General features: G+C 42.9%; 1 protein-coding gene across 2 annotated transcripts in view; it reads right to left on the reverse strand.

The window, feature by feature from the left end:
• Nucleotides 1-12,491, reverse strand: part of CHN2 (chimerin 2) — a 268,979-nt gene that overhangs the window by 119,757 nt on the left and 136,731 nt on the right. For both annotated transcript variants that reach the window (XM_074367307.1, XM_074367308.1), the window contains exon 3: nucleotides 4,770-4,825. In XM_074367307.1, the coding sequence (XP_074223408.1) occupies nucleotides 4,770-4,825 (56 nt within the window). The remainder of the gene's footprint in view (nucleotides 1-4,769; nucleotides 4,826-12,491) is intronic.

Genomic DNA, 12,491 nt, shown 5'->3' on the forward strand with positions numbered 1-12,491 from the left:
AAATCTGATATGGTATTAGTAATAGTTGGAGAATTCTAAATTCCTTATGTTAGCAGTCTCCATCCTTTTTTTCATCATTTTACCATATATTTATTGATTGCCCACGGCTCCTTGGCCCTGGGCCCAATGCTAGGAAAGTACCTATGATTAAGACTGGTGATGTCTCTAGAGCTTGTTTTCTCCTGGAGGGAGATGCAGAAGCAACATGGAAACAGTTAAATATGACAAACAATATACCAAAGAGTGTATCAGGTACTATAAACAAAGTAAAGAGGGTGATATGAGAGAAGATCTGTAGGGGCTAATTTTTATGGAGTTCAGGGAGAGCTTCATTTGTTAGGTGAAATTTGGTCTGAAACCTGGACATACAGAGAACTTGAAGACAAGAATTCCAGGCAAAGGATAAATGCAAAGGCCCTGTGGTAGCAGCATTGCGGTCTGTTTGATGAAGAGAAGCAGGAGCTAGTGGGGCTGCAAGGCAATGCGCTTGGAGAAGACAGGGCAGTGAGAAATGCAGGAGACACACATGGCTCACGGGTGGAGCAAGAAGTCTTGCTTTTATTTTAAGAGCAACAGGAGGCTGCTGGAGCTGTTGGATTTATATCTAACCAGTGACGGTTTGGGCTCCTGTTTGAAGAATGGAGTGTGTGTGTGCATGTGTGTGCACGTGCACGCACATGAGCTACAGGGAGCGTGCCAAGAGTGAAAGCAGAGAGATGAGGCAGGAGGATGCTGAGCAGCAACAAGCCAGGCAAGAAATGATGATGAGATGATGGGCCAAACCACGTGGCAGACCCGGAGATGGAGAAGAGCGAGCAAATGCAAGGTATATTTGGAGGTAAAATTGAAGCTTACTGAGAGAAAAGGGGGGAAGGTAGGGAAGACAGGAGTCTAGGTTTCTGAAGTTAGGTGCCACTTAATGGAGTGGGGTTCAGCTCTACCTTGAACATTACGCTAGAGATGGCCTGTGAGGCAGCTACTTGAAGAGGTCAAGCAGACAGCCGAAGCGAGGTGTTTGGAGCCCAAGGGAGAGATCTTAGCTGGATGTACAAATTTGGATTTTATTCTGGACAACACCTGGCAGGCCACCTATGCACACATTTGGTAATTAATAAATACTTATGAAATGGCTGATAATTGACAGAAAGGGCAAGTGAGAATTCTGCCTACTGGAAGATGTTTTGAATCTCTTGGCTTGGAGCACTCGGGAAATGCCGGTTGAGAAGAGGGCCAAGTGCTGAGGTTGCTCAGTAAATATTAATTTACTGCAATAAATCTCAAGAAAGCAATGAACTGTTATTTCAGCAATGGACCCTGCCTGGCTGAATTGGTGCCAAAGCTGTTGTTTAGCGGCTTGTACCTTCTGTCCTTCATCCTCAGTATCCTTTTACCTGGTGGCTTAATCCCTGACCCGGCATCTTGCTTTGTTCTTGATCACTGCCTCTTTTGCCCTCACATCCAGAGAATACTGTCATTGCTCCGACTCTGCCCCTAATGACTATCTCAGAACCTGTTCTTCACAGATTTCTGAATGGCCATGAGTCATCAACACTGAGTACCTATTATGGTCTAGGCACCATTCTAGACACTTGACACATAGATCTCACTTATAATACCCTGCAAAGTAGCAGTTTGCCCTGGGGGTAGACTTTAATCCTCCTGAGAGAGTAAGAGCTTGGCTCTAAGTCAGGAAGCTGGAAGGTGGCAGAACAAGGATTCAAAACAAGTCCAGCTGACTCTGCAGCTTGGGCTCCCCTCTCTGGGTTTGCAAAGCTCATTGGATTTTGCCTGCTGAATCGGTCTGTCCCCTCCATCACCTAGCTCTCCAGCAAAGTCCATTAAGTGGCTGGTATCCATTGAGAGCTGCCAAGCATTCAAGCCAGGCTGGCCTCTGTCTGTACCCTTGAACGACAGTGTTCCATGACTCTATAGCTGCAGACTCACTTGGTGTTCTAACGTGGGATTTGTCACGTTCAATGGGAGTATCTGTATCTGAGGGAGGCCCATGGCCTGGGAGGTTGTTAGTCATCAGAGAAACAAAGGAGGTGGAGTGTGTTAGGGCAACACAGCTGGGCAGCCTTCCCAGGGACAAGGTGGCTGAGAGGAAAGGGCTTGAAGACCAAGAAGGGGGCGGGGGCTGTGTATCCAAAAAAAAAAAAAAAAAAAATCTGGACTCTTAGTAGCTAGCTAAGGTATAAGATGGCAAAGACAGAAAAATCACAACTTGTTGTTCAAAAGAAATACCCTTTACGGCTTTATGTAAAAATGTGTTAATAAACTTCAGTCTCTCTGGCCACACACTCAAACTGAAGGGCTTTCTGTCTTCATTGGGCACGTCCCCCGAGCATGCAGGTGTGTTACAAGGCACAGAGCCGTTTGCTCAAACACCATCTGTAGCAGAAGCAATGGTTTCACCAGCGTCCAAGAGGAGGCCGTGCCTTCACTAGAAGGAGGCCAAGTCCTGGGAGTCCAAGCAATTTGGGCAGGAATTACTTGCAGTTAACGTCGCGCAGGAGGACAAAGGGAACGGAAGCTACGCCCGCTGGTGCTCATCTGAGCGGCACCTGTTCCTCCAGCAACTCGGCCTTTTATTGCCTGACACCTGCCTGGCTGGATGGGCCCCACGCCGCCCGCTGAGGAAATGGAGCCAGTCAATACCTGTTTTGTGCTAGGTTTCCTGGCAGAAATGAGATATGGAATTTCTAGAGGCAAGTTACCTAGGAATCCAGCCTCCACCAGGCATAACTTATTAATGATCAGATTGATTAAGGTCAAAAGGTGAAAAGCTTGGTTTAAAAGGCTAGAGAGAGGGAAAAAAGCTGCATGCGCGCTACATCCTTTGGTCACAGCAGATGGTGGTGGCTTGTGGCACCCGGTCTGCCTCACTGGGGCACTTGGGGCACTTCCTTCTGGCACAAGTGCAACATCAAAGAGATACGCTCTGGCCCCTCAGCCCACTGGATGTCTCAAGAGTTTCAGTGGACCCCTATGAAGAGCTTTTCTGAAGCAAATCTGAATCCACCCATCTCCACTGCTAATATTCCACCTGGCCTAGAGGACAACTGACATGGTTTCAAGGATTTTGGGAAACAAAGAAGTGCTTAGACTCTCTCTCTTTCTATCTCTTTCTCTCTCTTTTACATACATACACACATACAGAGGTAAAACTTAAATTTATCTTTAATTACATGCAATTAATATGACACTCAAAGTACCAATAGCCAAGTTTGTTGCTGTATTCCCAACACCTAAATCAAAGTCAAAACAGAGTAGGCTCTCCATATATATATATATATATGTGTATATATATATATATATATACACATATATATATATATACACACACACACAGAAATGAATATTTACTATCCCCTTGGGTTTCAAGTTCTGGTGCCTGATCTTGCTGGTAGACCTTTTATTAATACCCCTAAGAAGAGTCTTTCATTATATTGCAATTTCACAAACATTCTTCTCATGGAGACATTTAAACTCCTCTAGCTCCTTACACAAGGTTGTATTTTTTTCTGATGGCAAAATACTAAATGTAAAATAGGACTGAAGGAATTTTGAACAACTTGTTTCTTAATTTCCACCCAAAACACACTAATTAAAGCATCTGATTAAAACCCGTGTATTTATCCTGTTCTTCTCTCATTTGGATATTACTGAAGGACAGCAACCAGCAGGGTTAGTGACAGAACAAGATCATACCACTAAATAAAGATTTGACCTCATCCTGGATTTTTCCTTACAGATCAGATATTTTTTCCTCTCAAGTCACATTCCTGGGATGAGAATGTCCACCCTATTAAAATTCAGATTACTTGATGAACTTCAATGCCCTTCAATAGCAGTAAAATTTCATATAGAAACATTTATTAAACAGTGGTAAGTTGGCTCTGTGTTTGAATACCTATGGATTTAAGTCTTTGAGAAAGGTTCAATACCAGATCCAGTTGGTCTGCCAGAAAGTACTGATGTTCAAGGGTGAATCTCAGGATTATTGGAATCAGATCCTTTCCCCCTGATAAGGCATATATAACACTTTAGAAGGTATCTGCTGCTCTGTATTTAATCAGAGTCATAATAACAAAAATAAGCAAGGACCCATGGACCTTTGTCTGAAGGATATTGGTCTGGCTATTAAAGCAGCTGGTCAGCATAAAAATAGGAAACAGAGACTTAGTCCTGCCTTTCAAATCTCGCTGGCATCCCAGAAGATAAGAGAACTGATGAGTGAAAGGCTAGGGAAAGTTCTGTGGGCTGAGAAGCATTTTTATGAGTCAATATATTTTAAAGCTTATCTCCAAGAATAAAAACACAGTCACTTTCCTTGTAGAGATTTTTTTTTTTTGTCAAGCAAATATGGCAAAGCATAAAGGTTTGCTAAATATGGGTGTTGAGAGTATCCAGATATTTATCATTCTCTGTATTTTCTCTGTTGGAAGCATTCCATAATAAAAAATGCTGAAAGTATTAAAACTGCAGGAACAAGAAAACCAACCATAATACACATTTTGGGGGGTTGCTTAAAGGAGACTCAATTTGTCTATGCAATGTGAGACTTCGGATTTCAAGTTAGTTTGTTAATATTTTTCAAATCACACCTGATTTCAAAACATAGGTTACTTAGACGTTAAATTTGCTCACATTTTAACAAATGTTAATAGAAATCAACTCTCAGGAAATGTGAAGGCTCTCCAATATCAACATAGTGCTGACAATTCATCGTATTTAACAAGGTGAACTGGAAATAGCCAAGTACTGACCTCCCCAGGACAAATGATCCTCTTGGGACGAGGGGCCTCTTGCTGTAACTGATACACTGCCAAACATAAAAAAAAAAGATAACCATCATTAAAAAACATCAGAACATACCAACATGCCTTCAAATAACTCTACCTAAGTACCTTTCAAGAACTGCTGATTTTTCAACCAAAACACAAAGGAGATACAGACACATTCTGAGACTGAATCAAGTCAGATCATTTATATGGAAATTAGTTACAATGAACATAAACTGGCAAAATTGATTTTTAAAAATTCTTATAGGGCCAATTTAGTTTCATAATTGTTACTGGCATTATTCATTTTATGGCTTTCTTGGAAGACTAGATACGACCAAAAATCTTCTGACAATTTTAAAGATGAAATTCTACTCGTGAGTATCTAAGTAGTAAGATCGTGTAACAGGATTCCTGAATATCAATGCTGACGTTTCTTGACAAAACCGGGAAAGACTGGCATTGGAAGAGGAGGGCCATTCTCTGAAATGTCACAGTTCTGGACAAAGACATAACTGATTCTGTGAGTGAATGAAACCTGAGTCATTTCTCTTTTTATGAGCTCCAGTTTTGCTCTGCCTAACACTATGGATTCCCATCAACTTGACTATTTCCCACCCATTGTCATTCCTTTTTCTTGGTCCCTTTAATATCTTAAATAACAGTAACTCTCTTATATCCTGTTTTAAAGGCAGACTCTCAGGCTTGGAGGGAAGCAGGTGACTCCACACAAAAATACAATTTATCAGACTAGCATTTGTGATTTTTCAGACTATAATGAGTGATTTTCTGTTGCTCAGCTAGTTTGGTTATTTCTCTTAGAGGAAAAGCTACCCTATGCATGGAACTTGGGGGGGGGGATCCTACTTCCATGGAAATAGAGGTTGAAAACAAACCTACACGATGTTATCTTCAGACTCTTTAAGAGGGAATAATTAACATTAGAGAAATCTATGAATCATGCCATATAATACAGCTATGAAAAGTTCAAAATTTGATCTTATAAAATCTTTCTAGAAAATGTAATATGAGAAGCAAAAATTTCTGGCTTATTCTTAGGTCTACAAAATAAAAAAGAAATTTTAACTAATGGGCAGATGATCATGTGGAACCAGAGATGGAAATGATGGGATGTATTTTGTAACTCTGGCTCCCCAGTGCCTTCAGCTCAACATGGTTATTATCTTACCTAATTAAGGGTAGACGGCCCAGCTTTCTCACAGAGAAAAAACCATCTAACCCTCATAGAGATGTTTTAATGTGTTCCCTCTAAGCTTAGGTTGCCCACACTAATGATGATGGCTGTGTCGCTTAAGGACAGCTGCAGTCATGTCTGAGAGACAGATCAGAGAAGGCTTCCTGTCCAAGAGGAAACATGAGGAAGAAGTGGCCAAAGATAGAGAAATGGGTGTGGACATTCCACTGACTGTCACAGTGCACACACGCTCCTTCAATCATGAGTGAGGCTGCGTGGAAACCTTTATTCCTCTCGAATCAGCCCCAACACCAACAAACTGCTTTTCAGCAGGGTTTTGCTGTTAATAAGTGATGAGGGAACCATGGGGACATCTGCTAGAATGACAGAGTTTTAGAGCTAAGGGGAACTGCAGAACCCATATCCAGAGAACCTTGTCCTCTCATCTTCCCCTCATCAATGCCCTTTGAAGCCAGCAGTTAGTTATATGTTGGGGGCATGGCTGGAACAGCTTTGTGAACACCATTTTTACTGCATCCCTTGAAGATGGCAAAGGAAGTACATCTTTTACAAGAGAGAAGCATTTTGAATTCAGCACCCCTTTGCAATTCGTATCAGCAGATGTTTGAACATCTCCTATAGGACAGATCCCAAAGTTGGTATTATGTGGAGGCTTTGAGGATGAATGGAGAGGAAGGGAGAAAAGAAGGGAACTAGCATATCCAGTGCCCACCATGTGTCAGGAACAATATTTTATTGAATCTTCACAAGAGCTCAGAAAAAAAGAACATTGTATCATTATCATTCTCATTTTTTTAGATGAGGAAACAAGTGCTGAGAAGTGAAACCTTTGCCCCTGAGCATCCAGCTAACATGTATCCTTTTGATTCTGAAGCCCTGGTTTATTTTCCATGCCCCAGGCCTTTGCACTTGCTGTTTCTGCCACCTGGATTGCTCTTTTTCAAGATGTCTATAAGGCTGCCTCCCCCTCTTCATTCAGGTCTTCCCTGACTTGCCTGACTTAGTATAAAATTCCATCCCATTGCTCTGCTCCCTTACACCATTTTACGTACTTTATAGCACTCATCACCATGAACACACCTTATTGGTTTATTTTGTGTGTCGTCTCCCTTGACTAAAGTATAAGTTCTTTGGGGGCAACGATTTGTTCTATCCACTGTGGGACACCCAGCACCTAGAACAGTGCTTGGCACATAGTAGATGCTTAATGCATATTGTATCAAATGACTCATGGGTCACAATCCATGCCTTCAGGGGGACTGATCATAAGAGGGAGATGCATGTGGAGAAATGAAACCAGGATGGGCCAAGCACTTTAATGAGGGGGAAAGGAGGGAGCAGTTCTTTTCACTTAGGTGATCGGGATGGCTTCCTGAGGGGAGAGGCTGGAGCTCTCCTGGAAGGGTCAGTGGGGTTTCAGCAGGTAGAGAAAAGAGAGGTAGGTACAGATGGAGGAAAAAGTCCTGGGAATGATGTGCTGATTGGTCAGTGAAAGTCCAGTGTGGCTGTTGCACCAGGGTGGGCAGATGTGGGAGGAGGACACATGGGACTGAACTTGAAGGCCATGCTAAGCAGCTGGATGATCTTGTCTGTAATGGGGAGGCTGTGACATGCTTTGAGCAGGATAGTGACATAGTCTGGTCCGTTTCAGAATAATGACAACAAGGATAAGACTATTCGGAATAATGGAAGCTGCCATTACCCGGACACCTACTGTGTGCCAGACACCTTATCTACATTTCCTCACTGAATCACTGTAATAAACCTCCACGGTAACTGTTATTCCCCTCCCAGTGATAAAGTAGTGGAGATGCCAAGCTTTGAAGAAGCTCAAGGTCACACAGATAAAATGATGAAATCAAGATTTAAAGCCTGTTTTCCAGATCCCAAGATCTATATTTTTCAGCCTTGCCAGTGGTTCCCCAAAGCAGATGGTAATGAGGTCCTAAGTGGGGCTGCCTGCATCAGAATTTCTGAGGAGCTGTTATAAAATACAGATTCCCAGACACCATCATCATCCCTGGCAAGGCTCACTCTGCCAGCCTGGCAAGAGTCCCCCAAATCTATTCTCTTTAAAGTTCCTTGGGAGAGTCCAGTGCATGGCCAGGAGTGGGGACCACTGACCTTTGCTCCCCTTGGAGGCAGGGAAGCAGAAGAGAACAGTATTTTAGTTGTACACAAAGGAGATCCTGAAAGTGATTTAAGACAACACTGGTGGAAACGCAGAGGAGAAGGTGAGCTGATTGCGGAAGGGGATTGACAGGGCTTGATTACAAACTGAATGGAGGAAAGGGCCTTGAATACTGAGACACTGAGATGCCACTGACAATCAGAGAGGTTACAGGAGAAGGAAGGTAATGGAGAGTTCCTCTCCTGTGTCAACCGGCTAAAGCTCGCAGCTGTATCCTCTAGGGAGTAAAGGGAAACGAGGCCATTCACCAGTCCTACCACCGGGAATTAATAGTCTGATCCAGGAGCAACTTTGAAGGAGTCCCTGCAAAGGCAAGCCAGGGGTGCCACCTCTCCTTGCTGGCCCCAGGGCAGCACACATCATTAATCAATCACTATCTCTCAGTGAGCAGGTCTAAGATCTGCAAGATCTGCTTGGTGCTGTTTCAAGCAACAGAATTTGACAAAGCCTGTTTGCCATCTGGGTTGTAATTCTCCATAAAGATAATGAGATGGCCACCAACTGCAATGGCAGCTGTAGAAAAAATGGGAACTTAGGCCCTATCTCAGCTTCAGGCGAGGACCCCCAGTCCCTTATTTTCAAGGTTGGCCAAAACAAAACAAACATCCATTAAAAGAAAGTCTCTGAGGCTCATTTAATATAACTGAAACATGTCACATAATCTGAAAATGTCATTTCTTGAATTTTCTTTGTTCAGCAAACACATGCCACAAGCAAAGTGCAATAATGGGTCACTTCTTGGGTGGTTCTGTGGGCTAAGGGGTGAGGTGATAGAATTTGCTTCTACAGCAATGTTCTAAATATGTACGTCCCAGGCAGTCCTCAGCCCCAGGACCTTACAGCACATGAGAGAATTCTTAGCACTAGAATAAGCTTTTTGTCTGGGGGTGGGCGGGGAAGGGGTGGTCACTAGGTAATGGGGAGGTTGAGAAAGGGCTCGCTGCTCCCCAAGAAACCTGAAGCAGGTTGAGAAACCCAGAGCTCACTGAGAGAATGTTTCACTTTTGCTTCAATAAGAAAACTCGACTCATCCTCTGGTAACAGAATCAACCCACTGGCCCTGGACGCTGAGTGAAAGCCTGTGGCCTGGGTGATGGTGAAGCCCAGTCCAGATCCATCGGCTCCTAAGAGGCCTGCAGGGATGTCCTCTAACAGCCACTGGTCTCTTAAGAGGGCCAGTGGACCCAGAGCCCAACCTGGCCACTTGGCTGTGACCCTGAGCCAGTACCACCCTGTCTTCCCAGCTTTCATGGACAGAAACTCACGGGTATGAGTATGAAACAGCAGGGGCTTTTGACATCCTCTCGGTCCAAAGCCACCTCCAGCCTGCTGTGTGCAGGCCTCGTCTTGCTAACAGAAAGTCCAGTCTTAATGGGGATGGAGTTCTCTCGTCCCACGGCACGGTGAAAAGCCCGAGGATGAGGGTGCGTAGACTTGAACCAGGGGGATCTCAGGCTTAAGTGTGATTAGATTCACCTGTGGGGTGTGATAAATTGCAGATAATCCCACTCTTCTGATTCACAAATCTGGGATCCGGCAGAGGAACAGTCATTGTAACTATTCCCCTCAGGTGATTCTGATACAGGGGGGTCTGTGGATCAGAATTTTAAGGTTCTAAACTTTTCTTTACAATAACAGACACACGCTGTGACTGCTTGACCTGCTGCCCACCTTGGAGAGCGGCTGGCCGCAGCATCTGTCACCTAACAGGCAATTGGCCTCTTAAAAATGAAGTCTTTCAGAGTATACCCATGGTGACTGGCTTTTAAATTTGTCTGTTTAGGGCATACAGTTCATACAGTTCTGGCTTAAGCTTTAGACTCTTTAGACTCTACTTGATTTTTAAAATAAACTTGAAAATAGCTTTTTTTTTTTTTTTTAAAGAACAGAAACTGAATCTCTCTCAGTGACTTCATCAGTGTTTTTGGATTTGGACTTGAATATTAAGGACTAGAGGTAGATATAGGATATTTGGGGACAAGACTATTTTTCTGGGAACAGCCCAGGAAGTGACAGCATTCACTTCTAAGAAAGAAAAAGAAAGGGGAGCAGAGAAAGCAGGAGCTTAAGGAGCCTCGTGTGGCATCATTGTTCTTTGACTCAAGACCCAGTCTTATCCATCCTTGTGGCCCCACAGCTCTAAGCACACTGGCCGGCCTAACACAAAGACTTAATATGAATTTCTGGAATGAATGAATGAATGACTTAATGAATGAGCTATACACTTTATATAAAATTTTGAGAGAGCTGATGTCTAAGGTTCCTTATTTGTCTACATTTCTAAATGAGACATTTGTTGATTGACTTCTAGGCATCTGCTTCTTTCTTCCCCATTTCAACTGTACTCCAAAGTTTCCAGTCTCGGGGATTACTCAGGAGTGATCCCTCTCGAGATCCGGTGGTAGACCCTGATTGGTTTAGGGCAGTTAGCATATCTCAACTCTCTGGTCACAGTGATGGAGTCAGGGATGGGGACTCAGGTCAAATAGGGCTGAGACTCCATCCTAAGACTTTTGCTGGGAGTAGACTGTCTGTCTGTCTTTGGCTCTTCAATGAGGATGTGGCAGCCCTGGTGCTGTGGGTAGCTCTCTGGAGACTACAGGGCAAAGGCCTACTAGTAGTGGAGACGAACCTAGGAAAGTAGAGCCAAGAAAGGAGGAGGTATACACTGGGTTCTGGTAACGCCATTTGAGTTGCTGGACCTAGTCATGCCTGAAGCCAGTGCCTCTGGACTTTTTGCTTATGTCAATGGATGCGATTGGTGGAATATTCTGTTACTTGCACCTAAAAGCATCACAATTGGCATTAAAGCTTAAAAATAGCTTCATAAAGAGGATCATTATGAAGTAGACTAATTTTCTTTTAGGAATAATGTTGTAATTGGGACTAAGGCTTCATAATAAGAATCCGATATCAAATAAGTCAATATTATGGTCAACAATAGGTGACGGATGAAAGCAAAAACATACCTATATACTTTAATCATCATTGTAAATAATCAATTTTTAAACCAAGTCCTATAATATGGCAAAATGAACTGTATCTAGTAAACATACGAGAAATTTCAAAGTACCAAGTAACTGCTAGAGTTAAAAAATTAAGTGTGTGATGGAAAAGTATGGATTCCATAAATACGGTGAGTCTGACATCAACGTCTAAAATTCATCTCTCGAAAGATAGTTTGAAAGCATTTCAAAGGGAAAGACTGGGTGATTCCTGAGGTTCAGAATGGGTTCAGCAATGGGTTATTTAAAACAAAACAAATTTCATATTCTGATATTCTGATAGGTTTGTTGGACTTTCAGACAAGGAAAATGCTATTGTTCTAGCATATTTAGCTATTGAAATGTATCTCACGAAGTTCCACAAGGCTCTCAGATTCCTTCTCCTATTTATCCTTCAAGACTCATGTGCACTTTAAGCCCCTCTATAAAGTCTTCTCTAATTCCAGGAGGCAGAGGAGCAGTATATTGTCGCTTCAGTCCATTTGCATGTTGACTGGTTTACATCTGTCTTCCTTACTAGACAGTAAATTAGAGGAAGGTAAGGACTACATTTTAGCTGTTGCTGATTCCTAATGCTTATCCTCTGACATAAACTTGGGAATAAGATGAAGTAGCATGAGCTTGATAGTAATGTCGTTAGATGAGTTTATACGTAGTCCAACACCCAAACTCAAAGAGTTAATGGATCCAGGGCAACCAAAGGAGAGTTCTTTGTTGGTAGTACCCTGCAGGCCTTTGATCAGTGTGGTTTTGATGCTGTGAATAGCCCTGCTGATGGCCCAGTCCCCGCCGTTGTGGAGTTTGTATCACTAGAGACTCTCAAATAGAATCTGGATGACTATTAGTTGGGTATAATAAAGAGGAACTTCATACATGCCATTAGGTTTGTATTAAATGGCCGCAAACATCCCTTCGACACCTAGAGTCTTATGATTCCAGAGCAAATTAAAAACACACGCAAAAATCAAACTTAAAATCAATCTACTCGGGTAAAATTGGTATGGTGAACATGTAATCAACAACACCTTTTCTGGCTTCCTTAGGACGTAAAAGTGTTTTTAAGAGATACATTGGGTGGCCCAAGGTCTCTTGTCAAAAAGTGAAATGAATTTGAGCCAGTGCTATCTTTCGCTTCAGTAAAGCTCTCTGCGGTGGCATTCACTCAACAAATATTTATTGGGTAGTTAATGTATGCAAGGCTGTGTGCAAGGCAGTGTGCAAGGAGCAGTAAGTCATGGGGCTCCCAACACCTCTCACTACAGATATTCTGTTGATTTACTGTCGGAGCACTTCAC

Source organism: Camelus bactrianus, chromosome 7, assembly GCF_048773025.1.
Source record: "Camelus bactrianus isolate YW-2024 breed Bactrian camel chromosome 7, ASM4877302v1, whole genome shotgun sequence".
NCBI classification, from domain to species: domain Eukaryota; kingdom Metazoa; phylum Chordata; class Mammalia; order Artiodactyla; family Camelidae; genus Camelus; species Camelus bactrianus.